General features: G+C 46.2%; 1 protein-coding gene and 2 long non-coding RNA genes across 3 annotated transcripts; all 3 read left to right on the top strand.

Moving 5' to 3' along the window:
- The first annotated feature begins 2,031 nt into the window (after positions 1 to 2,031).
- LOC307205760 (protein S100-A7-like) lies at positions 2,032 to 6,191 on the top strand. The gene is made up of 3 exons (XM_079958539.1): positions 2,032 to 2,119; positions 3,207 to 3,451; positions 5,965 to 6,191. The coding sequence occupies exons 2-3, from the start codon at positions 3,227 to 3,229 to the stop codon at positions 6,127 to 6,129; spliced, it is 390 nt and encodes a 129-aa protein (XP_079814665.1). The 5' UTR covers positions 2,032 to 2,119; positions 3,207 to 3,226; the 3' UTR covers positions 6,130 to 6,191.
- Positions 6,192 to 15,964: 9,773 nt separating this feature from the next.
- Positions 15,965 to 18,704, top strand: LOC307205262. Its single transcript, XR_013833965.1, has 2 exons — positions 15,965 to 17,182; positions 18,495 to 18,704. It is a non-coding gene; the product is annotated as an uncharacterized lncRNA (long non-coding RNA).
- A 2,652-nt stretch (positions 18,705 to 21,356) lies between these two features.
- Positions 21,357 to 23,326, top strand: LOC307204606. Its single transcript, XR_013833752.1, has 2 exons — positions 21,357 to 21,806; positions 23,119 to 23,326. It is a non-coding gene; the product is annotated as an uncharacterized lncRNA (long non-coding RNA).
- Positions 23,327 to 25,340: the final 2,014 nt, after the last annotated feature.

Genomic DNA, 25,340 nt, shown 5'->3' with positions numbered 1-25,340 from the left:
TAGAAGGAAATCTGTCTCTGTATACAATTGGGTTTACTCTCAGGTGCATTTACATAGGATTATCTTTGCTGCAGGAATTATACCTTTATATTGCTTTTAATCATCACCTGCCCCAGGAAGGTGACCTTTGCAAAATGAAATCGCACAGCTGCGTTGCAAGATCAGAATAATAGTAATTATTATAATAATAATACTTTATTATTTATACCCCACCCATCTGGCTGGGTTTCCCCAGCCACTCTGGGCAGCTTCCAACAGAATATTAAAATATAATAGTCTATTAAACATTAAAAGCTTCCCTAAACAGGGCTGCCTTCAGATGTCTTCTAAAAGTCTGGTAGTTGTTCTTCTCTTTGACATCTGGTGGGAGGGTGTTCCACAGGACAGGCACCGCTACCGAGAAGGCCTCTGCCCTGTTCCCTGTAACTTGGCTTCTCGCAATGAGGGAACCGCCAGAAGGCCCTCAGCCTTGGACCTCAGTGTCCGGGCAGAACAATGGGCGTGGAGACGCTCTTTCAGGTATACTGGACCAAGGCTGTTTAGGGCTTTAAAGGTCAGCACCAACACTTTGAATTGTGCTCAGAAACGTACTGGGAGCCAGTGTAGGTCTTTCAAGACCAGTGTTATGTGGTCCCGGCGGCCGCTCCCAGTCATCAGTCTAGCTGCCGCATTCTGGATTAGTTATTTCCTAGTCACCTTCAAAGGTTATTAAGCCGCCACCTGATTGTCATCCTACTCAAATCACTCTTGGGAATAGGCTGGACCAGTTCTAGTCCAAGAAGGTTGAAAGGGCTGTTTAGCGGTGGCAGCGAAGCTAAAGACGAAGTCTAACTTTCTCTGCCTGGCTTCCTGCCCTCCCTCGACTGTTGCAGTGCAGGCTAGAAGGCATGGATACAAGAAACACAACTGCAATCACGGCAACTTTGGCTCTTAATCATTGCACAAGAGTGGAAGGTGACAAAATGAAAGGTGTTTTCAGACGCATATCGAATTTGGTTAGGATTAATGACTTCCCATCAGGAAACAGGTTGTATGGTAATTCCTGGGTGGCACCCAATCACTCCCTCATAAGCAGCTGAATCTTGTGTCATCACCATCGCTGAAATCCAGACTCAGGGAGGTATATATAAACAGTGCCAGGAGAGCCCTACATCACATCCACGGCTAGGAATCAGCTGGCAAGCTCGGTGAGTCTCTTTCTTATAACACCTCTCTTTAGAGAAATGTTACGCCAAAACCTGTCCTCCAGTGATTGCAATAACCGGTACATGGTGCTGCCCCTGGAAATGTCTCAGAAAACTTCCACAGGTCCAAAACACAGTGGCTGGAGTCAAGGGTGGAGGAAGGGGGTTATAGTGGGGGCGTACTGCCCTGGGTGTCTTCACTGAGGGGGGTGACATTTGGCAGTTTCGGGTGGGCAGCATGCCAAATGTCCGCCATCGGTGACTCATTCCGCCCCTGGTTGCAGGGTACGCGTGCCCCTCCATGCACCAGAGTGGCTATCCTGCGCCTGGGAGGGCACCCTCCGTGCCCCGCCCCCCTTGGGTGCCCGCCCGCCCTGGGCAGCGGGGTAAAATGTTCCGCCGCTGGCTGGGGTTGCCTTTAGATGTCGCATAAGGTCTGTTCTAAAAGCGTTGGATTGGCTACTGGTCTGTTTCTGTGCCCGATTCAGGGCCCGCCCATTTGTGTTTAAAATCCTAAACGACTTAGGCGCCAAATATCTGAAAGGCGCTCTTCCTCCTTAAAGGACCCCCCCCGGTAATAAAATGAGCAGAGGTGACCCTTTTGGTAGCTCCCCCCTCCCTCAGAGGTTTGGGGTGGTGGTCCCCCAGGAGAGGGCCTTCTCTGTGGCAGCCCCTAAAGTTGTGGAATTCCCGCCTCACAGAGGTTCATCTGGCTTTTTGCTTCCCGGTAAACCCTCAAGCTCTCTAAGTTTTGGCAATATGTTTTTAAGTGGCCAAAAGGGGACTTTGGCAAACCCAACTGCCATTGAACCAAATGTGTTTTGACTATACGTAATTTTGGCTTTAGGCGCAATCGCCGGAACGTAACCCCTGTGTAAATTGCAGGCTTACTGTACAACTTTACAGCTTTCTTCACCTGGCCTTTGACACCCTAGGTGTGTGTTTTCTGGTTCCACCTGTTCCGGTGCCTGTAATCTGATTTAACTGTTTTTTAAATCTTAAATGGTTGTAACTTGGTGGTAAAGGGCGAGTTATAAATGTGGTGGCGATTATGACGATGATAGTAGTAATAGTTTCTCAAATGTTTCCTTGCCAAACAAAAGAGGCTCCTGCTTTTCTGCCTCATATGCAGAGTCCTTTAGGAGGTCTTTATAATTTTGGAGAGTTAGGTGATGATTTTACCTAACCTAGAGTTCTGTGAGAGGGACCAGGGGTCTGGGCATGTTCCTCTAGGGCCCTGCAGCCTCCACAGCTGTTTGTACAACAACATCTGGGTGTGGACAGCCCTGCCACGTATTCCTGTGGAACATGACTGAAACATAGGAACAAGGAGAGACTTCCAGCTTTAACAATCTACAATTGCCATGGTTCTTTCTTTGCAAGGGGCGATGGGCAGGAAGCCATGACTGTTCTAAGTACTATCATAGTATTGTCAATGTATAGTCTTTTGGAGAACTGAGAAATCGAAAGGGACACATTCACACATCCTTAGCTGCTGCTGGTGGCTGAACTGGAATATCTTGCTGGCTTGCGGCTTCCTAAATTCTTCATAGCTTTAGTGGCCGAAAAGGCCCATGATTATGAACACGTTGAGATGTGTCCAACGGAACGGGGGCAATTGGCAGGCCCCCAGCTGGCTCCAGCCCACCAGCCGGTTGCTGGTCAAACTCCAGTCCTTGCTTCTGCATCAAACTGTGACTCAGGGCTTCAGAAACCTTTCAGAAGCTGAGCATGCAAGCCAGCAGAGTAAAAAAACCTCTTTGCAACAGAAGGGCAGATAGAGGCATATGTAAAGCATATTCACAGCAGTTTATTTAGCATACATCAGGACAAAGAAAAACATGTCTGCTCTCCTTGCATGTCCAAAGCAAGAAGCATAAGCAAAAGCTATACACAAACGGAAGTTCCCAGCAAGCTGTGCTGGAATGTAAACAGGCATGTGACACACAACAGTTATGCCTGTTCCTCTTAAGGTGGAACGGAATATCTTAACAGTTTCATGCATATGCCTGCCTCTTCCAGGTCAGCAGAGATTGCAGATAATGGCAACCCATCCTCCGAGTACCCACCAACACCCTCCAGTTACCCATCCCAAGGCTCCAGCCACATCGGATAGTTTGCCTCACTGCACTCTGGAGTTGGCGCTCGAGATCATTGTGAACATCTACCATCAGTTCGCTCCTCGGGAAGGCAAGAATGACTTCTTGAGCCTCAAGGACATGACGGAGCTTCTCAAGAGCCAAGCTCCCACTTTCCTGGCTGCCTGCGTGAGTGAAGCCAAAGGAAATGGCGTTGTTGGTGGTGCAAATGTGTTTGCAAAAAATCGGGAGTCAGGTTGTTGTTGTTCTTTAGTCATTTAGTCATGTCCGACTCTTCGTGACCCCCTGGACTAGAGCACACCAGGCACTCCTGTCTTCCACTGCCTCCCACAGTTTGCTCAAACTCATGCTGGTAGCTTTGAGAACACTGTCCAACCATCTTGTCCTCTGTCGTCCCCTTCTCCTTGTGCCCTCCATCTTTCCCAACATCAGGGTCTTTTCCAGGGAGTCTTCTCTTCTCATGAGGTGGCCAAAGTATGGGAGCCTCAGCTTCACGATCTGTCCTTCCAGTGAGCACTCAGGGCTGATTTCCTTCAGAATGGAGAGGTTTGATCTTCTTGCAGTCCATGGGACTCTCAAGAGTCTCCTCCAGCACCATAATTCAAAAGCATCAATTCTTCGGCGATCAGCCTTCTTTATGGTCCAGCTCTCACTTCCATACATCACTACTGGGAAAACCATAGCTTTAACTATACAGACCTTTGTTGGCAAGGTTATGTCTTTGTTTTTTAAGATGCTATCTTTCTTGTAATGTTGGGGCCATCTGGATGACCTGTTTGCCGAGAGTTCATCCTGATTTGCTTGCACAAAGGTGATGCAGAGGTTAGATGAGACCTGGTCTTTACTGAGTTCCCCAAGAAAAGGGATGGACTGTTAAACCACCCTGGGAACTGTAGTGCTGTGAGGGGGAAAGAGGGTCCCCTAGCAACTCTCAGCACCTTTAACCAAACTGCGGTCCCCAAGGAACTATTGGGGGCCCACTTCAAATCCCTGATTCTTCCTTTGAAGCCTTCCCTGCCACACCAATGCCCCACATTATGTATGATTTTGGTTGCAGGGCTGCTGGGCATAGCTTCCCTCAAAAGGCCATGTGGGGCCAAATGGGGAGGCCTGGCGGGTGAGCTTTTAGTATGCACCTACATCCCTCCTGCAATTCTAGATATAGGTAGGTAGCTGTGTTGGTCTGCTATAGCTAAATAAAATTTTAAAAAATCCTTCCAGTAGCGCCTTAGAGAAGTTTGTTATTAGTATGAGCTTTCGTGTGTATGCACACTTCTTCAGATACAGTGGTACCTCAGGTTACGAACTTAATTTGTTCTGGAGGTCCGTTCTTAACCTGAAACTGTTCTTAACCTGAGGTACCACTTTAGCTAAAGGGGCCTCCCGCTGCCGCCGCACGATTTCTGTTCTCATCCTGAAGCAAAGTTCTTAACCCGAGGTACTATTTCTGGGTTAGCAGTGTCTGTAACCTGAAGCATCTGTAACCTGAGGTACCACTGTACACTGAAACAGAAGTCACCAGAACCTTACATATAGTGAGAGGGTGGGGAGGGGTATTACTCAGAAGGGTGTTGGGAATGGGACTTATTACCAAACTCAAAACCATGGAGAGACCTGGTCTGAATAGAGATATTGGATTCTTATCTCATTATACATGATAAAGCTATTTTTGGCCATCTCACCCCTTGCTTTTTCCTGTAAGACCAATTGCAGTCGTTAACAGTCGTCAACTGATTTACCACACCTATCAGCCAATCACCCATTCCCACCACCCTTCTGAGTAATACCCCTCCCCACCCTCTCACTATATATAAGGGTCTAGTGACTTCTGTTTCAGTGTATCTGAAGAAGTGTGCATGCACACAAAAGCTCATGCCAAGAACAAACTTACGTTGGTCTCTAAGGTGCTACTGGAAGGATTTTATTTTATTTTATCTTATCCCTCCTGCAAAATACTGACAGGACTAATCAGGACTAATCTTCCAGTATACCTGAAAGAGCGTCTCCACCCCCATCGTTCAGCCCGGACACTGAGGTCCAGCACCAAGGGCCTTCTGGCAGTTCCCTCACTGCGAGAAGCGAAGTTACAGGGAACCAGGCAGAGGGCCTTCTCGGTAGTGGCACCCGCCCTGTGGAACTCTCTCCCTCAGATGTCAAGGAGATAAATAACTTATACGACTTTGAGAAGAAATCTGAAGGCAGCCCTGTTTAGGGAAGTTTTTAATATTTGATATTTTATCGCATAATAATAATAATAATAATAATAATAATAATAATAATAATATTTTGTTGGGAGCCACCCAGAGTGGCTGGGAAAACCCAGCCAGATGGGAGGGGTATAAAAATAAATTATTATTATTATTATTATTATTATTATGCGATAAAATATCAAATATTAAAAACTTCCCTAAACAGGGCTTTTTACAATGGTCAGTTAAAACGTTAAAAATATGTTATAAAAATGTGACACCAGAGGGAGCTGTAGAACATCAATCTGTCGTCAATGGATATAGCCTTGAGAGCTATATCATGGTTTTTATTTTAAGTGGTGATGGATGATGGAAATTGTAGTCCAGCCATATATGGTCCCCTAAGGTCAAAGAATAAGGCAGATCATGATGTTTTCAGAGGAGCATTTGCCAACCAAAGTTTCATCTAGTTCTCCCCATCTTCCCTTACAGAACAGAAACCGCCCAGACTACATGAAAGAGCTCTTCAAAAAGGCAGATGTTGACAAGACCGGACAACTGACTTTTGAGGAGTTCACCAAAGTGTTTGCTCTCCTGGCAGAAGATATCCATCGCCTGAGTCACGGTGAGGACCGATGTGGCCCAGGCCACGATTGAGCTCCCCCCATAGATTGGTATTGCCTGTTGTAAAAGCTGCCAAATAAAGGATTTGCCCGAGACATGTGACCCTAAAGCATCTGTTCATAGAATTGTAGCATTGGTAGGGACCCCTGGGGTCATCTAGTCTGGCTCCTTGCAATGTGGGCTGCCCAACCTCTGTTAAAAACCTCCCATGATGGTAATCTCACCACTTCTCAATGGAACATACCTTTTTAAAAAACCAAAATCCATTACCATGAATTCATAATAGGAAAAACACACACAGAATAGAATGGCTGATCATAACAGGAAAAACCAGCAGTACCATTACATACATCGGCCTATAAAAAGTAACATTGTTATTATTATTTTTTTACAGAAGGAAATGCTTAATTCTGTAATAATCAAAATGCAAACGTATTTCCTCAATTTCCCCAATTTCCAGGGGTTCCAGGAGCTTACCCAGGGTTCAGTTTCCTTGGAATGAGGGACGGCAGAGACTGTGGTCTCTTTAAGATACATGGATTATTCACACACATATATAAAGCCTGAGTCATGGGTAGGCAAACTAAGGCCCGGGGGCCGGATCTGGCCCAATCGCCTTCTAAATCTGGCCCACGGACGGTCCTGGAAACAGTGTGTTTTTACATGAGTGGAATGTGTCCTTTTATTTAAAATGCATCTCTGGGTTATTTGTGGGGCATAGGAATTCGTTCATTTCCCCCCCTTCAGTGGGCTGGCCCCCTGCTGAAAAAGTTTGCTGACCCCTGGCTGAGTCTACGATGGAGGGGCTCGCAGCATTAACAGCCCAAGAGGGTCTTGCTTCTCACATAGCCACAGCCTTGGATTCAAGCCGAAATCAGGCATGGCTCTGACTCTGGCTTCCCAGCCTGCTACCTGCTTTGTCTTTCTCTCCACCAGTTAGTTGAGGAAGGCCGCCCCCTCCAGCCATTTGCCCTGTGTTGCTGAGCCACTTCTTTTGTTATGTTAATAACCCATACTTAGGCCATTACCACACCAGAAAGCTAGCCTGGCTATTCCAGAAATTGCAACCCTGCTGGATGCAAAGTTTAGAAGGGGCCACAGGCATAACAACTGATTCCCCGCTCCCCCCCCCAAAACAACAACACTACCTCTCTCCAAGAACAAGGTATCTGTTCCTAGATGAATGAACAGGCAGCAGAATGCAGCTTCTCTATAGAACAATAACAGGTAAGTTAACAAAGGCATTAGAACACACACACAATCAAAAACATTAACACTTTTCTTTCTTTTTTTTAATAAAATATTTATTAAGGTTTTGCACAACAAAACAAACATCACAATCAGGAAAAACAAAAGAAAAAAAGACGATCAAAAACAACACAGTTTGACAATGAAAGAAGAAAAAAAAAAGTAATAAAAAAACCCAAAAAAACCAGAGAAAAGATTATTTGTTACTTACTATCTTTATAACCCTCTTTCCTGACTTCCTCACATCTCCCTTTTCTGTGTTCCCCTTTACACAATCAAATTCAGCAATTCCCTACCCTCTTTCCAATCTTATTCAATATTATACATTTCAACCTATTATGCCTTTAGTTTCCTTTACTTTAAAAACCATTTATCACATGTTTTTTATAACTTAATCCTTTATATCATTTGTTTGATCTCGACATAATAATACTCTGGTCTTACCCCTTTTTTTCCTTCAAAACACTTTTACATATTTCTTTTTACCATGTCACTGATGCCCTATTCTCTTTATAACCAACCTCATTTTAACATTCAAACATTTTACAATGCTTTTGGAGATATTCTTTGAACTTCTTCCAGTCCTCTTCCACCGACTCTTCTCCCAGGTCTCGGATTCTGCCAGTCATCTCCGCCAACTCCATATAGTCCATCACCTTCATCTGCCATTCTTCCAGGGTGGGTAGATCTTGTGTCTTCCAATACTTTGCGATAAGGATTCTTGCTGCTGCTGTAGCATACATAAAAAATGTTCTGTCCTTCTTTAACACCAATTGGCCGACCATGCCCAGGAGAAAGGCCTCTGGTTTCTTCAGGAAGGTGTACTTAAACACCTTTTTCATTTCATTATAGATCATTTCCCAGAAGGCCTTAACCTTTGGGCATGTCCACAAAAACATTAACACTTTTCATCCAACCCCAGTACAGTCATACCTCAGGTTAAAGACACTTCAGGTTGCACGTTTTTGGGTAGCGCACCATGCCGAACCCGGAAGTACCAGAATGGGTTACTTCCGGGTCTCGACAATCGTGCTTTGCGCATGCGCAGAAGCGCCGAATCGCGACCCGCATGTACACAGACGGGGCGCTGCGGGTTACGAATGTGCCTCCCGCACGGATCACGTTCGCAACCCGAGCGTCCACTGTATAGTAACAGCTTATTCCTTTCAAGCAAGTTTCCAACCCATCAGAATCTCTCTTCTTCTCCAGTCCCAGTTCTGCGTCTCCACAGTCCCCACACTTGGCACTATTAAAAGTTTACTGTCCACACACTCTCACTGCGCATATACTTGTGTGTAGGTAAAACCTCTTTCAATTGTTCAGCAGAGTAATCTTCCCGGAAGCAGTGGACAACAACAGAAGTTGTTTTAAAGATGACTCGCCAAACTCTGTGACGTCTCAGTCAAGAGATTTTATTCCCTGACCGGGTACAAGCATTACGGTAGCAAAGATATTTTTCAACTGTTAATATAAACAGCAATTAACAGCACGCTTTCAAACAAAGTCTCTCTTATCTCCTGCATGTTGTAAGGAACGGTCCTTCAGCAGATTTTACAGGCAGTACTCTTTGTGGGTTAAAGCCTCAGCGCCTAGGACTTGCCGATCGAAAGGTCGGCGGTTCGAATCCCTGCGGCGGGGTGCGCTCCCGCTGCTCGGTCCCAGCGCCTGCCAACCTAGCAGTTCGAAAGCACCTCCGGGTGCAAGTAGATAAATAGGGACCGCTTACCAGCGGGAAGGTAAACGGCGTTTCCGTGTGCGGCTCTGGCTCGCCAGATGCAGCTTTGTCACGCTGGCCACGTGACCCGGAAGTGTCTCCGGACAGCGCTGGCCCCTGGCCTCTTGAGTGAGATGGGCGCACAACCCCAGAGTCTGTCAAGACTGGCCCGTACGGGCAGGGGTACCTTTACCTTTACCTTTTTACTCTTTGGTCAGAAGCCTGCCAAAAATGAAACCAAGTGGCCTTCTTTTTATTGGCACTTCCAGCTGATGCTAATTAAGCTCAGAGTGCCACTCCCATATATAAAGGAATGTTCTGGAACCTTCTAGAAACTTCTACTTGTTTCTGGAAGAATGATTCTCTAACAGGCACATCAAAGAGGATGAGTTTCTGATATGTTTAAGTCAGGATGAAAGCCTCCGTAGCAGAGTTGCATTACACAAAGGCCTTGCTCATTCTTTGCCTTGTTCCAATGTAGCGCAGAGGCATTCTGAGACACACGGTTATTGGAACAATTCCCAAACACCATGAAATAGTTCCTATCACGGCTGACATGCAAAAAGCATCCATCAACAGCTGCTCAAAAAGCAAGACAAAATTTCAAGAAGGATTCGTGTAGTAAAAGGTAAAGGGACCCCTGACCATTAGGTCCAGTTGTGGCCGACTCTGGGGTTGCGGCGCTCATCTTGCTTTATTGGCTGAGGGAGCAGGCGCACAGCTTCTGGGTCATGTGGCCAGCATGACTAAGCCGCTTCTGGTGAACCAGAGCAGCGCACAAAAATGCCGTTTACCTTCCCGCTGGAGTGGTACCTATTTCTCTACTTGCACTTTGATGTGCTTTTGAACTGCTAGGTTGGCAGGAGCAGGGACTGAGCAATGGGAGCTCACCCCATCGCGGGGATTCAAACTGCTCACCTTCTGATCAGCAAGCCCTAGGCTCTGTGGTATAACTCACAGTGCCACCCGCGTCCCAACTTATATATATAAGACCTTAGCATTCTTATTACACTTATCAACAGTCCAAGTTCACAAAGTTCTCGGTCCAAGTTGGCTGGGCGAGGAGGAGCGGTGGGAGGCAGCAGCAGGGAAACCCCAAAGGGAATCCCCAGAGGTAATGGGATACCAAGGAGAGATCAGAGGGAGAAGACTGGGAGGAGGTGCCAGATACTTGAAGGGGCAACAGGGTGAAGTGTGCGGGAAGAGCCTGTGATAGGGAGCAGTTCAGACTCCAAGGCTGAAGAAGAGAAGGGGGTGGGTGGGTCAAGGGGCTGCTAAAAAATCCAGGAAGTCTCCCTCTCTTGCTGCGACGGTGTGATGGCCTGGGATTCGGACTCAGAGGCTGAACCTGAGGAATCCCAGCCTGCACAGGAGTCCCCGCCTCCAGAACCAGCTGAGCCGGGGCTGGGGCTTGAGCCTGAAGGGTTCTCACCTGTGCTGGATCCTCAGGTGCAGGGACCAGCTGAGTCTGCTCTGGCCCCTGAGGTGATGGAGGACCCATTGCCTGCAGGTGCTCCACTCTCAGCCCCGTCAGAGGAAGCTGAGGTTGCCTCTGGGTCTGGTAACCCTCCAGTCTCTCTTGAGCTGCAGAGGCTCAGGGCAGAGAGCCGGAGGGAACTAAGTTCCTGCAGGAGGAGTGCTCACCTCCAGGCCAGGAGAGGTGAGTCACCTGTGGACCGGGGCCGCCCTATGCCTTGGGGCAGATAAAAGCCAGTCAGCCCAGTCCCAGGTTGCGGGAGCAATGTTGTTGCTAGCCTGTTCCTGCCTGCACCCTGTCCTGCTCTTCTGCCAGAGTTCCTGACCCCACCCGACTCCCTGCCTTGGACCAGCTACAGCTTTGACGGACAGCCTCCATACCGCACCATCGACCTAGGACTGGACTCGAAACTTGCCTCTCGGTTAGCCCCCAGGACCAGCACAGACAAGTTCCTCTCCCCCCTGGTCTCCAAGAATGTGCAGGATAATGAGGAAGGCAGAGCAGGGACCAGAGGTGTGTAGACACATGTTGAGGCTGCTTGGGAAACATCTGAGAGAGACCACTGGGAGAATACTGGCAGACAGAAGTTGGAAAGGTGAAATAACACCAACAATAACAGAAATGGCAAACACTCATGATAGAGTATTTTCAACTAGCAAACTGGAAAAGTCAGGGGAACCTTAAATCAATAAGTATATGGAGAATGGAAAATATTTAAGGAATACCTAAGACTGTATTATAAAAATGATACCATCCTAGCAGAATTGAATGATATTTGTGCATAATAAATGGAATAAACATCTTAGAGGAATATATGGGAAAAGATATAAAACAAACTGTGTGATAAAATCAAGACAATAGAAAAAGTATAATGAGAACGACTGGAAGCTTTTCACAGAAGACTTTATTGGATAAGACATGATGCTGTATAAATATCTGGTACTTTTAATTGCTATTTTCTTTTTCTTTTCTTGTTACTTTTAAACTTTTTGTAGTTTTTGATGTGGAGAATTCTTTTTTTCCCTTTCCTTTTCCTTTTCTGTGCTTAACTTTGTTGTACTTACCTTTATTGTAAGGTTGAATTTTAAACCAATAAAGATGTATTTATATATATAAAAAAGGGAAACATCTGGGAGAGACAGAGCCTTAGGGAGGTGTGGAAGGCCAGAACCTCCAGTCCTGGCAACTGCTCCATAGGGGCAAGACCTACAGTGGTGCCTCACAAGAAGAAATTAATTCGTTCCGTGAGTCTCTTTTTCTTGCAGTTTTTTCGTCTTGCGAAGCACGGCTATTAGCGGCTTAGCGGCTTAGCGCTATTAGCGGTTTAGCGGCTTAGCGGCTATTAGTGGCTTAGCGGCTATTAGTGGCTTAGCGGCTTAGAAAAAGGGGAAAAAAGGGGAAAAACTCGCAAGAACTCGCCCGATGTTTCGTCTTGCAAAGCAAGCCCATAGGGAAATTCGTCTTGCGAAGCACCTCAAAAGACGGAAAACTCTTTCGTCTAGCGAGTTTTTCGTCTTGCGAGGCATTCGTCTTGCGGGGCACCACTGTACTGAGAAATGTTGCTGAGGCCATGAGGCCGAGTGGTACGTTTGTTTCCTTGGATAAAGAGTTAATTTCGCTGACAATGGAGATCTTCCTCCTTTATTGCTGACCTGCATCTGACTCCAGCCTTGACCAAGAGCAACAGAAGAGCAGGCAGAAGGTGTACTGCAGGTCAGGAAATCAGGATGTTCGTTTGGTTAATGACAAGCATCAAGGAAACTGGGTGCTTTGTGCAAGATTGTCATCATACCGTGACAACAATCTGAGCCACTAGGTGGTGCAAAAGGTACATGAATTGAGCTTGGCTAGGACATTTGATTAATGGGCTGTTCTTCCAAAGGAGCGGTGCAAGAAGGATTGGTTTTGGGACTTGTACTTTATTATTATTATTTTTTTAATATAATTTTTTATTACTTTTTTAACATATAATTTTCAACAGTAATTAAACATACTTTTATGAGGCGTTCTCAAAGTAAAGGAAGGATTGAACTCTGATTAATAAGAGCACTCCTACACTTTTACACCTTATTCAAATTTTTGACTTCCATCAATCCTGTCTGAAATTTTTCCAATCTAATCTCTCAGTATGCATTTCTTATTTTCCCTATTACATTTCAAACTCATAACCAATATCTCTGTCTTTTTCTACTTTGTAACACTTCGTATATTTCTCCTTACAAAACTTCTTGTAGTCCCACTAGCGTAATTTGTTGATTACAAATAATTCATATACTTCTCCCAATCTTCTGTAAATCTCTGGTCCCGCAGGTTTCGAATCCTTCCTGCCATTTTGTCCAATTCTGCATAGTCCATTAATTTCGTCTGCCATTCTTCTTTCATCGGAATTTCTTCTTGTTTCCATTTCTGGGCTAACAATACTCTTGCCAGTTTTGGAACTTGTGCTTTTAAACACGTTAACCTGGGGTCAGGAGCGAGCAGTGAGATAGCCAAGTTTCTTGATGCTGCTGAATTGTTTAAGGTGCTGATAACACCACCAAGAAGAGCCCAGGAATTTTGTGGATCCATTATTTTACACACACACTCACTCAAACACACACACACACACACACACACACACACACACACAGCAATAATCAGTGCACTACCCAATTTATTAGGACAGCCTGGCGGTAGCGCAATGCAGTGTTTTCCTGGGAGTCATCTCTCTTGAAACCAGTCATGCTTCCTTCTGACTGTATCGGTTCAACACTTTGAGGTTTAGCCAAAGATCTTCAAAAGGCTGAAATAATAATAATAATTTATTGTTTATACCCTGCCCATCTGGCTGTGTTTCCCCAGCCACTCTGGGCGGCTCCCAATCGAGTGTTAAAAACAATACAGCATTAAATACTAAAAACTTCCCTAAACAGGGCTGCCTTCAGATGTCTTTTAAAAATAAGATAGCTGCTTATTTCCTTGACATCTGATGGGAGAGCGTTCCCCAGGGCGGGCACCACTACTGAGAAGGCCCTCTGTCCGGTTCCCTGTAACCGCCAGAAGGCCCTCGGCGCTGGACCTCAGTGTCCGGGCTGAACGATGGAGGTGGAGACGCTCCTTCAGGTATACAGGACCGAGGCCGTTTAGGGCTTTAAAGGTCAGCACCAACACTTTGAATTGTGCTTGAAAAAGTACTGGGAGCCAATGCAGATCTCTCAGAACCGGTGTTATGTGGTCCTGGTGGGCACTCCCAGTCACCAGTCTAGCTGCCACATTGTGGATTAATTGCAGTTTCTGGGTCACCTTCAAAGGTAGCCCCACGTAGAGCGCATTTCCCCACCATTAGCTTTTAATTAAAAACACTGACAAAAATTGTAAGAAGTGTTCCCATTTAAACTGCAAGAGTGAAGTCGGAAGTCCATCGAAGGAAAAGAAATATAGCTGGCTGGTCCAGGAAGTTGATCAATGCCTCTTTACGAGATGGGGTGGTCCCTGCCTGTTTGGAGGAGGCGGTGGTAAAACCAATCCTTAAGAAAGCTTCCCTGGATTCGGAAAACCTAACTAACTACGGGCCAGTTGCTAATCTCCCTTTCCTGAGCAAGGTTCTGGAGCGAGTGGTCGCAGACCAGATCCAGGTGCTTTTGGGAGAAACTGATTTTCTAGATCCGTTTCAGTCGGGGTTTAGGCCCAGTTTTGGCAAAGAAACTGCTTTGGTCGCCCTGTATGATGACCTCTGTTGAGAGAGAGAGAAGAGAAACATGTCCCTGTTAATTCTCCTCGACCTCTCAGCAGCTTTTGATACCATCCACCATAGTTTCCTTCTGGAGCAACTCTCCGAATTAGGGGTAGGCGGCATCGATTTGCGCTTCTTCCAGTCCCACTAGAATGGCCATTCCCAGAGACTGTTGCTTTTCATCTTAAGAAATGGGGACAGCGTCCAGGAGATCCAAACTCCCTTGGGGGCTTTCCATCCAGTGCCAACACCCCTCCTTCTTTACAAACTTGGGGGTGGTTAACTGCGCATCCGCGGATGAGACTTCATCTTCCCTTACACCAGGAAGAATTTGGGAGGCTGATTACTCCCATCTCAGCCTGGGCCTGACAAATTAATTGGCAAAGATCATTTAATCAATGTTTTCAATAGTTATGCAGAAGAACCACAGAGAATGGGCACGAGTTAGTGTGCAGTGCTTCAGCCTAAGGAACCCCTTGGGCTGAGTGAGAGCGGACTGCGTCAACTGGTAAAGGACCAGCTTCCAGACATGTCAACAGTGAGGAGGGTGAGAAGGTTGTTCGTTCCTCAATTGGGTTACTGCTTCCCTTGGTTACAGTTAGAATTCTCTTGGTTACAATTCTCCAGGTTGCATCCCCAGCATCCCCAGTTAGGGCTTGGGAAAGACTACAACCTGGAACCCTGGAGAGATCCTGCAAGTCAGTGTGGGCATCACTGAGCCCATTGGACCCACGGTCTGACTTGATATAAATAAGCCAGTTCCTATTTATATCAGCCCCTTCTTCCCAGGGCCGGATTTAGGATTGATGAGGCCCTAAGCTACTGAATTTAACAGGGCCCTTTATATCTCCAGCTGTCCTTTGTCAACAACAACACTTTTATTGTTTAATCTACAAAGACCCCTATTTCACTAACGAGACCATTGATCCATCTAATGAAAGCAATAAATACAACTCCACAAGTTGTATCCACAAACTTGCAGACAGAAATTCCACAGGGTGGGCACCACCACCGTGAAGGCCCTCTCTGTAACTTCTCTTCTCACATTGAGGGAACCCCTAGAAGGCCCTCAGACCTGGACCTCGGTGTCTTGTCTGAAATCAGGCGTGGAGACTTTCTTCAGGTATACAGGATGCAGTTCCAACCTTCTGCTCCTCGTACACTCCTGGGGCATCAATTGGGAAAGAGGAAGGCTTTAGTCTAGCCCCATTTCCTCCACTTCCTTAACATTGATTGTTTGATGATGATGATGATGATGATGCTATATTAAACATATTACTTGTACTCCTCCCATCTGCATGGGTTGCCCAGCTTGATGTTCTGCCAAATCCCTCTGAGCATGGAGCTTAAATATGATTCTGTGGCAACTAATCGCCATTCAAGAGGAAGGCTGGAGTCTGTCCTCATTTCTTCCACTTCCTTGACTTACCTGAAAGTTCTCTTGACGGTTCAACATGTCAGGCAGCCGGACTGAACTGGAGCGCTCCTTTAATGACATAATTGATGTTTTCAATAGTTATGCAGAAGAACCAGAGAGAATGGGCATGCGAGAGAGTGCATAAGGAACCCCTTGGGCTGATTGAGAGCGGACTGCGTCAACTGGTAAAGGACCAGCTTCCAGACATGCCAACAGTGAGGAGGGTGAGAAGGTTGTTCGTTCCTCAGTTGGGTTACTGCTTCCCTTGGTTACAGTTAGAATTCTCTTGGTTACAATTCTCCAGGTTGCATCCCCAGCATCCCCAGTTAGGGCTTGGGAAAGACTACAACCTGGAACCCTGGAGAGATCCTGCAAGTCAGTGTGGGCAGCACTGAGCCCGTTGGACCCAACAGTCTGACTCGATATAAATAAGCCAGTTCCTATTTATATCAGCCCCTTCTTCCCAGGGCCGGATTTAGGATTGATGAGGCCCTAAGCTACTGAATTTAACAGGGCCCTTTATATCTCCAGCTGTCCTTTGTCAACAACAACACTTTTATTATTTAATCTACAAAGACCCCTATTTCACTAACGAGACCATTGATCCATCTAATGAAAGCAATAAATAATTTCCAGAGTCCCTTAGAAATAGATATACTGATTGTTTAATAATGATGATGTTGATGATGATTTATTAAATATATTACTTGTCCCCCACCCATCTGCATGGGTTGCCCAGCCACTCTGGGCAGCTTCCAACAGAGTAGAAAAGAACACAATGAAACATCAGACATTGAAAACCTCCTGATAAGGGGCTGCCTTAGACGTCTACGGAAGGTCATGTGATTGTTTATCTCTTTTATAGATGATAGGAGAATGTTCCACAGGGTGGGCACCACCACCCAGAAGGCCCTCTCTGTAACTTCACTTCTCACATTGAGGGAACCACTAGAAGGCCCTCAGACCTGGACCTCAGTTTCTTGTCTGAAATCAGAGGTGGAGACTTTCTTCAGGTATACAGGATGCAGTTCCAACCTTCTGCTCCTCGTACACTCCTGGGGCATCAATTGGGAAAGCTGGTGACCTGGGTGAGTCCTCCCTTTATCTACCATCTTTGTAGAAATTACAATTTAGCACTTCTCACGGTGTGGCATCACTGGACGTTTAAGGGAGCTTGATGTTCTGCCAGATCCCGGTGGAACCTTCCTCTGAGCATGGAGCTTAAATATGATTCTGTGGCAACTAATCACCATTCAAGAGGGAGTCTGGAGTCTGTCCACATTTCCTCCACTTCCTTGACTCACCTGAAAGTTCTCTTGACAGGTCAACATGTCAGGCAGCCGGACTGAACTGGAGCGCGCCATTTATAACATAATTGATGTTTTCCTTAAATATGCAAGAGAAGTACGGGTAATGGGCACGAGTGAGTGTGCAATGCTTCAGCCTAAGGAATGCCGTGTGCTGAATGAGAGCGGACTGCGTCAACTGGTAAAGGACCAGCTTCCAGACATTCCAATGGTGAGAAGCAGGAGAGGGTGGTTTGTTCCTCAATTGGGTTACTGCTTGCAATCGGGGAAGCACTTCAGTTCTCTTCATCTTTTCAAAATCCTCACTTCTCAGATTGCCCTTTACTTTTCCGTTTCGGGATTAAGAAATTTCTTGTTTTGAAGCTATCTCCCCTTCAGTTGTAAAGCCATTACTTACCATTCCCCTGTCCTGGCTGGTACTAGTCACCTGCTAAAGTACTTTTTCATTTTTATACTTATTTAGCAGAATGATCCGCAGAAGGGCAGCCAAGCCTCCTTCCTCTCTCCTCCCTCTGCTCCCTCTCCACAGCCTTCCAGAATGGATTTTCTGTGACTGCGCTGAGGAGGAGAAGGAGGGGATGTTCTGTTACGCTTGCAGAAGTTGTTCCACAGACAGAAAAGGAAAGGAAAACCCCACTTGGGTGCAACACTTTAATCTATAAAGACCTCTAAATAGTTTACCCAATATGAGACCAAACTTTCTTTTTACAAAGTGAAAACCATTGTTAGAATAAATCTGGCATAAAATTTAACAAAGTGTTATGAAGTGTAGCAGTGAGGAAACAAAAAATGCATTAGAATGTTCTCTGTGAAAAATTCCATGTTACAAGTTACTGTTTTCTTGGTTCCAATGGTTGCAATGCATTTTGGTCCCTGAGTGCAGGAATTGGCCTGTCAACTGCTGGGGTCACTGTGAGTTGGAGAGTCCAGGAATATTCGGGTGAGGGGGGCAGTTTCCCCACCCCTCCTGTAAGTTATTCTTGGTTATCAGCCTGCTAACTATAGAAGGATTGGGCTGAAACTACCACTGCTTCCAACCCTGGATTTTTCTGAGCCAGCTTTCCCCATTGTGCTTTCCCCCAGGAGTTTCTGGACCACAACTGGGGCCCTTCTGATTCAAGCCCTTGCCCTGGCTCAGACGGCCCTAGAGGCGGGGACTCCTATGCAGGCTGGGATTCTTCAGGTTCAGCCTCTGAATCAGATTCCCAGGCCATCACACACTGCTTCCAACCTTGGATTTTTCTGAGCCAGCTTTCCCCATTGTGTTTTCCCCCAGGAGTGTCTGGACCACAACCTCTGTCATCTCTGACTGTTGGCTGTGCTAACTGGGGCCAATGGGAGTTGGGAGCCCCATGACATTAGGAGAGACACAGCTCTCCTAGAACATCCCAGGAAGGATGACTAAATGTATCATACTCTTGTTTGTGCTTGAATTCATCAAAAGACCGCTTGCTTTTTCCACTGGTTTCAGCCACTGTAACCATCTTTCCTTCTTTATTCTCTCCCAACTGCACAACAAAAAGGCCTCTTCCGTCATTGATGAGGCTTTGGAAAGAAATGATGGCGAGGTCGACTTCTGCGAGTTCACGGATATATTAAGAAGATTAATTAACGTGTCCTATGAGAACTCCACACCATGAAGAACCAACCTGGAGGTGAAGAATCCATCAACTCAACTCCATCTCTAAAGCTCATGTCCTCCTGAGACAATAAAGATTTGATTCAATGATCCATCACCTTTTGTGGGGTGTTTTTCAGAGGCACAGTAACAGAATCTTAGCTGGAGCAAAAACTGCAGGTCAGGAACATTCCACTCAGGGATAAGAGGATTCCAGTAGGATAAATGAGAAGTGTCAAAAAGACTTTAGTAAGAAAATAGAAATCTTGTTTAAAGACCAACATAACATACAGTTTCTTTTTGTTAGAAGGAAGAAACTGGTTCTGGGTGGTGGGTGGGGAGCTGGAATTTTGGATGAAGAGGAACAGAAGGTCGTTTGAAAGGAAGAGAGGGAAATTGTAGAGCAGCTGGATAAATTATTAGGATCAGTCTTCACCCTTCACTGCAGAAGATATAGTGCAAGTCCCTGGGCCTGACATTTTTTTTAAAAAAATAATTTTTATTAAATTTTCCATTTTAACAATCCAATCAAATCACATTAAATATTCCAAATTATACAAATACATATCATATAGTCCGAATATTCTGCCAAATTATAAATTTTTATTGGGACTTCCCATGCTTCAAGTTTGGGGGAGCTCTGATCATCTTATATCTCTGCTGCCTTGAATTTCCAATAGTTCATTTAAATCTTCCTGTTATTAACTTTCCTTCTTTAAGGGTGTGGGTCGGCGGTTCGAATCCCTGCGGCGGGGTGCGCTCCCGCTGCTCGGTCCCAGCGCCTGCCAACCTAGCAGTTCGAAAGCACCTCCGGGTGCAAGTAGATAAATAGGGACCGCTTACCAGCGGGAAGGTAAACGGCGTTTCCGTGTGCGGCTCTGGCTCGCCAGAGCAGCGATGTCATGCTGGCCACGTGACCCGGAAGTGTCTCCGGACAGCGCTGGCCCCTGGCCTCTTAAGTGAGATGGGCGCACAACCCCAGAGTCTGTCGAGACTGGCCCGTACGGGCAGGGGTACCTTTACCTTTAAACTTGCCCCCAACCACTCGCCCCTCCCTCACCTGTCTTTTCTCTTCGGCCAGACCAGGTTTCTTGAGCAGGGTTGGCAGGCACGTTTACATTTACAAAAACAAAACAAACCAGAACCGGTAAGGCTGCCACCACTCCCTTTGGTCCGGGGAACTCAGAGCCACAACCCAGGGAGACGGCTGTGCCCAGTTATTACTAGTTATCCCCACTCCACAAGTTGTATCCACAAACTTGCAGACAGAAATTCCACAGGGTGGGCACCACCACCGTGAAGGCCCTCTCTGTAACTTCTCTTCTCACATTGAGGGAACCCCTAGAAGGCCCTCAGACCTGGACCTCGGTGTCTTGTCTGAAATCAGGCGTGGAGACTTTCTTCAGGTATACAGGATGCAGTTCCAACCTTCTGCTCCTCGTACACTCCTGGGGCATCAATTGGGAAAGAGGAAGGCTTTAGTCTAGCCCCATTTCCTCCACTTCCTTAACATTGATTGTTTGATGATGATGATGATGATGATGCTATATTAAACATATTACTTGTACTCCTCCCATCTGCATGGGTTGCCCAGCTTGATGTTCTGCCAAATCCCTCTGAGCATGGAGCTTAAATATGATTCTGTGGCAACTAATTGCCATTCAAGAGGAAGGCTGGAGTCTGTCCTCATTTCTTCTACTTCCTTGACTTACCTGAAAGTTCTCTTGACGGTTCAACATGTCAGGCAGCCGGACTGAACTGGAGCGCTCCTTTAATGACATAATTGATGTTTTCAATAGTTATGCAGAAGAACCAGAGAGAATGGGCATGCGAGAGAGTGCATAAGGAACCCCTTGGGCTGAGTGAGAGCGGACTGCGTCAACTGGTAAAGGACCAGCTTCCAGACATGCCAACAGTGAGGAGGGTGAGAAGGTTGTTCGTTCCTCAGTTGGGTTACTGCTTCCCTTGGTTACAGTTAGAATTCTCTTGGTTACAATTCTCCAGGTTGCATCCCCAGCATCCCCAGTTAGGGCTTGGGAAAGACTACAACCTGGAACCCTGGAGAGATCCTGCAAGTCAGTGTGGGCAGCACTGAGCCCGTTGGACCCAACAGTCTGACTCGATATAAATAAGCCAGTTCCTATTTATATCAGCCCCTTCTTCCCAGGGCCGGATTTAGGATTGATGAGGCCCTAAGCTACTGAATTTAACAGGGCCCTTTATATCTCCAGCTGTCCTTTGTCAACAACAACACTTTTATTATTTAATCTACAAAGACCCCTATTTCACTAACGAGACCATTGATCCATCTAATGAAAGCAATAAATAATTTCCAGAGTCCCTTAGAAATAGATATACTGATTGTTTAATAATGATGATGTTGATGATGATTTATTAAATATATTACTTGTCCCCCACCCATCTGCATGGGTTGCCCAGCCACTCTGGGCAGCTTCCAACAGAGTAGAAAAGAACACAATGAAACATCAGACATTGAAAACCTCCTGATAAGGGGCTGCCTTAGACGTCTACGGAAGGTCATGTGATTGTTTATCTCTTTTATAGATGATAGGAGAATGTTCCACAGGGTGGGCACCACCACCCAGAAGGCCCTCTCTGTAACTTCACTTCTCACATTGAGGGAACCACTAGAAGGCCCTCAGACCTGGACCTCAGTTTCTTGTCTGAAATCAGAGGTGGAGACTTTCTTCAGGTATACAGGATGCAGTTCCAACCTTCTGCTCCTCGTACACTCCTGGGGCATCAATTGGGAACAACGTGACCTGGGTGTGTCCTCCCTTTATCTACCATCTTTGTAGAAATTACAATTTAGCACTTCTCATGGCGTGGCATCACTGGACGTTTAAGGGAGCTTGATGTTCTGCCAGATCCCGGTGGAACCTTCCTCTGAGCATGGAGCTTAAATATGATTCTGTGGCAACTAATCGCCATTCAAGAGGGAGTCTGGAGTCTGTCCACATTTCCTCCACTTCCTTGACTCACCTGAAAGTTCTCTTGACAGGTCAACATGTCAGGCAGCCGGACTGAACTGGAGCGCGCCATTTATAACATAATTGATGTTTTCGTTAAATATGCAATAGAAGTACGGGTAATGGGCACGAGTGAGTGTGCAATGCTTCAGCCTAAGGAACGCCGTGTGCTGAATGAGAGCGGACTGCGTCAACTGGTAAAGGACCAGCTTCCAGACATGCCGATGGTGAGGAGCAGGAGAGGGTGGTTTGTTCCTCAGTTGGGTTACTGCTTGCAATCGGGGAAGCACTTCAGTTCTCTTCATCTTTTCAAAATCCTCACTTCTCAGATTGCCCTTTACTTTTCTGTTTCGGGATTAAGAAATTTCTTGTTTTGAAGCTATCTCCCCTTCAGTTGTAAAGCCATTACTTACCATTCCCCTGTCCTGGCTGGTACTAGTCACCTGCTAAAGTACTTTTTCATTTTTATACTTATTTAGCAGAATGATCCGCAGAAGGGCAGCCAAGCCTCCTTCCTCTCTCCTCCCTCTGCTCCCTCTCCACAGCCTTCCAGAATGGATTTTCTGTGACTGCGCTGAGGAGGAGAAGGAGGGGATGTTCTGTTACGCTTGCAGAAGTTGTTCCACAGACAGAAAAGGAAAGGAAAACCCCACTTGGGTGCAACACTTTAATCTATAAAGACCTCTAAATAGTTTACCCAATATGAGACCAAACTTTCTTTTTACAAAGTGAAAACCATTGTTAGAATAAATCTGGCATAAAATTTAACAAAGTGTTATGAAGTGTAGCAGTGAGGAAACAAAAAATGCATTAGAATGTTCTCTGTGAAAAATTCCATGTTACAAGTTACTGTTTTCTTGGTTCCAATGGTTGCAATGCATTTTGGTCCCTGAGTGCAGGAATTGGCCTGTCAACTGCTGGGGTCACTGTGAGTTGGAGAGTCCAGGAATATTCGGGTGAGGGGGGCAGTTTCCCCACCCCTCCTGTAAGTTATTCTTGGTTATCAGCCTGCTAACTATAGAAGGATTGGGCTGAAACTACCACTGCTTCCAACCCTGGATTTTTCTGAGCCAGCTTTCCCCATTGTGCTTTCCCCCAGGAGTTTCTGGACCACAACTGGGGCCCTTCTGATTCAAGCCCTTGCCCTGGCTCAGACGGCCCTAGAGGCGGGGACTCCTATGCAGGCTGGGATTCTTCAGGTTCAGCCTCTGAATCAGATTCCCAGGCCATCACACACTGCTTCCAACCTTGGATTTTTCTGAGCCAGCTTTCCCCATTGTGTTTTCCCCCAGGAGTGTCTGGACCACAACCTCTGTCATCTCTGACTGTTGGCTGTGCTAACTGGGGCCAATGGGAGTTGGGAGCCCCATGACATTAGGAGAGACACAGCTCTCCTAGAACATCCCAGGAAGGATGACTAAATGTATCATACTCTTGTTTGTGCTTAAATTCATCAGAAGACCGCTTGCTTTTTCCACTGGTTTCAGCCACTGTAACCATCTTTCCTTCTTTATTCTCTCCCAACTGCACAACAAAAAGGCCTCTTCCATCATTGATGAGGCTTTGGAAAGAAATGATGGCAAGGTCGACTTCTGCGAGTTCACGGATATATTAAGAAGATTAATTATCGTGTCCTATGAGAACTCCACACCATGAAGAACCAACCTGGAGGTGAAGAATCCATCAACTCAACTCCATCTCTAAAGCTCATGTCCTCCTGAGACAATAAAGATTTGATTCAACGATCCATCACCTTTTGTGGGGTGTTTTTCAGAGGCACAGTAACAGAATCTTAGCTGGAGCAAAAACTGCAGGTCAGGAACATTCCACTCAGGGATAAGAGGATTCCAGTAGGATAAATGAGAAGTGTCAAAAAGACTTTAGTAAGAAAATAGAAATCTTGTTTAAAGACCAACATAACATACAGTTTCTTTTTGTTAGAAGGAAGAAACTGGTTCTGGGTGGTGGGTGGGGAGCTGGAATTTTGGATGAAGAGGAACAGAAGGTCGTTTGAAAGGAAGAGAGGGAAATTGTAGAGCAGCTGGATAAATTATTAGGATCAGTCTTCACCCTTCACTGCAGAAGATATAGTGCAAGTCCCTGGGCCTGACATTTTTTTTAAAAAAATAATTTTTATTAAATTTTCCATTTTAACAATCCAATCAAATCACATTAAATATTCCAAATTATACAAATACATATCATATAGTCCGAATATTCTGCCAAATTATAAATTTTTATTGGGACTTCCCATGCTTCAAGTTTGGGGGAGCTCTGATCATCTTATATCTCTGCTGCCTTGAATTTCCAATAGTTCATTTAAATCTTCCTGTTATTAACTTTCCTTCTTTAAGGGTGTGGGTCGGCGGTTCGAATCCCTGCGGCGGGGTGCGCTCCCGCTGCTCGGTCCCAGCGCCTGCCAACCTAGCAGTTCGAAAGCACCTCCGGGTGCAAGTAGATAAATAGGGACCGCTTACCAGCGGGAAGGTAAACGGCGTTTCCGTGTGCGGCTCTGGCTCTGGCTCTGGCTCTGGCCAGAGCAGCAATGTCACGCTGGCCACGTGACCCGGAAGTGTCTCCGGACAGCGCTGGCCCCTGGCCTCTTAAGTGAGATGGGCGCACAACCCCAGAGTCTGTCAAGACTGGCCCGTACGGGCAGGGGTACCTTTACCTTTAAATTTGCCCCCAACCACTCGCCCCTCCCTCACCTGTCTTTTCTCTTCGGCCAGACCAGGTTTCTTGAGCAGGGTTGGCAGGCACGTTTACATTTACAAAAACAAAACAAACCAGAACCGGTAAGGCTGCCACCACTCCCTTTGGTCCGGGGAACTCAGAGCCACAACCCAGGGAGACGGCTGTGCCCAGTTATTACTAGTTATCCCTACTCCACAAGTTGTATCCACAAACTTGCAGACAGAAATTCCACAGGGTGGGCACCACCACCGTGAAGGCCCTCTCTGTAACTTCTCTTCTCACATTGAGGGAACCACTAGAAGGCCCTCAGACCTGGACCTCGGTGTCTTGTCTGAAATCAGAGGTGGAGACTTTCTTCAGGTATACAGGATGCAGTTCCAACCTTCTGCTCCTCGTACACTCCTGGGGCATCAATTGGGAAAGCTGGTGACCTGGGTGAGTCCTCCCTTTATCTACCATCTTTGTAGAAATTACAATTTAGCACTTCTCACGGTGTGGCATCACTGGACGTTTAAGGGAGCTTGATGTTCTGCCAAATCCCTCTGGAACCCTCCTCTGAGCTCGGAGCTTAATTATGATCCAGTGTCAACTAATTGCCATTCAAGAGGAAGGCTTTAGTCTAGCCCCATTTCCTCCACTTCCTTAACATTGATTGTTTGATGATGATGATGATGATGATGATGCTATATTAAACATATTACTTGTACTCCTCCCATCTGCATGGGTTGCCCAGCTTGATGTTCTGCCAAATCCCTCTGAGCATGGAGCTTAAATATGATTCTGTGGCAACTAATCGCCATTCAAGAGGAAGGCTGGAGTCTGTCCTCATTTCTTCCACTTCCTTGACTCACCTGAAAGTTCTCTTGACGGTTCAACATGTCAGGCAGCCGGACTGAACTGGAGCGCTCCTTTAATGACATAATTGATGTTTTCAATAGTTATGCAGAAGAACCAGAGAGAATGGGCATGCGAGAGAGTGCATAAGGAACCCCTTGGGCTGAGTGAGAGCGGACTGCGTCAACTGGTAAAGGACCAGCTTCCAGACATGCCAACAGTGAGGAGGGTGA

The sequence above is a fragment of the Podarcis cretensis genome (assembly GCF_951804945.1).
Source record: "Podarcis cretensis genome assembly, chromosome: 16".
Taxonomy (NCBI): Eukaryota; Metazoa; Chordata; class Lepidosauria; order Squamata; family Lacertidae; genus Podarcis; species Podarcis cretensis.
The sequence above is the reverse complement of the archived record's forward strand: the minus strand, read 5'-3'. Positions and strand labels throughout refer to the sequence as shown.

Bases quoted from the DNA above. Each gene is read 5' to 3' on its own strand.
- LOC307205760 (XM_079958539.1), top strand. From the start codon at position 3,227: ATGGCAACCCATCCTCCGAGTACCCACCAACACCCTCCAGTTACCCAT. The intron at 3,452-5,964 runs GTGAGTGAAGCC...CTTCCCTTACAG, and splicing joins CCACTTTCCTGGCTGCCTGC to AACAGAAACCGCCCAGACTA.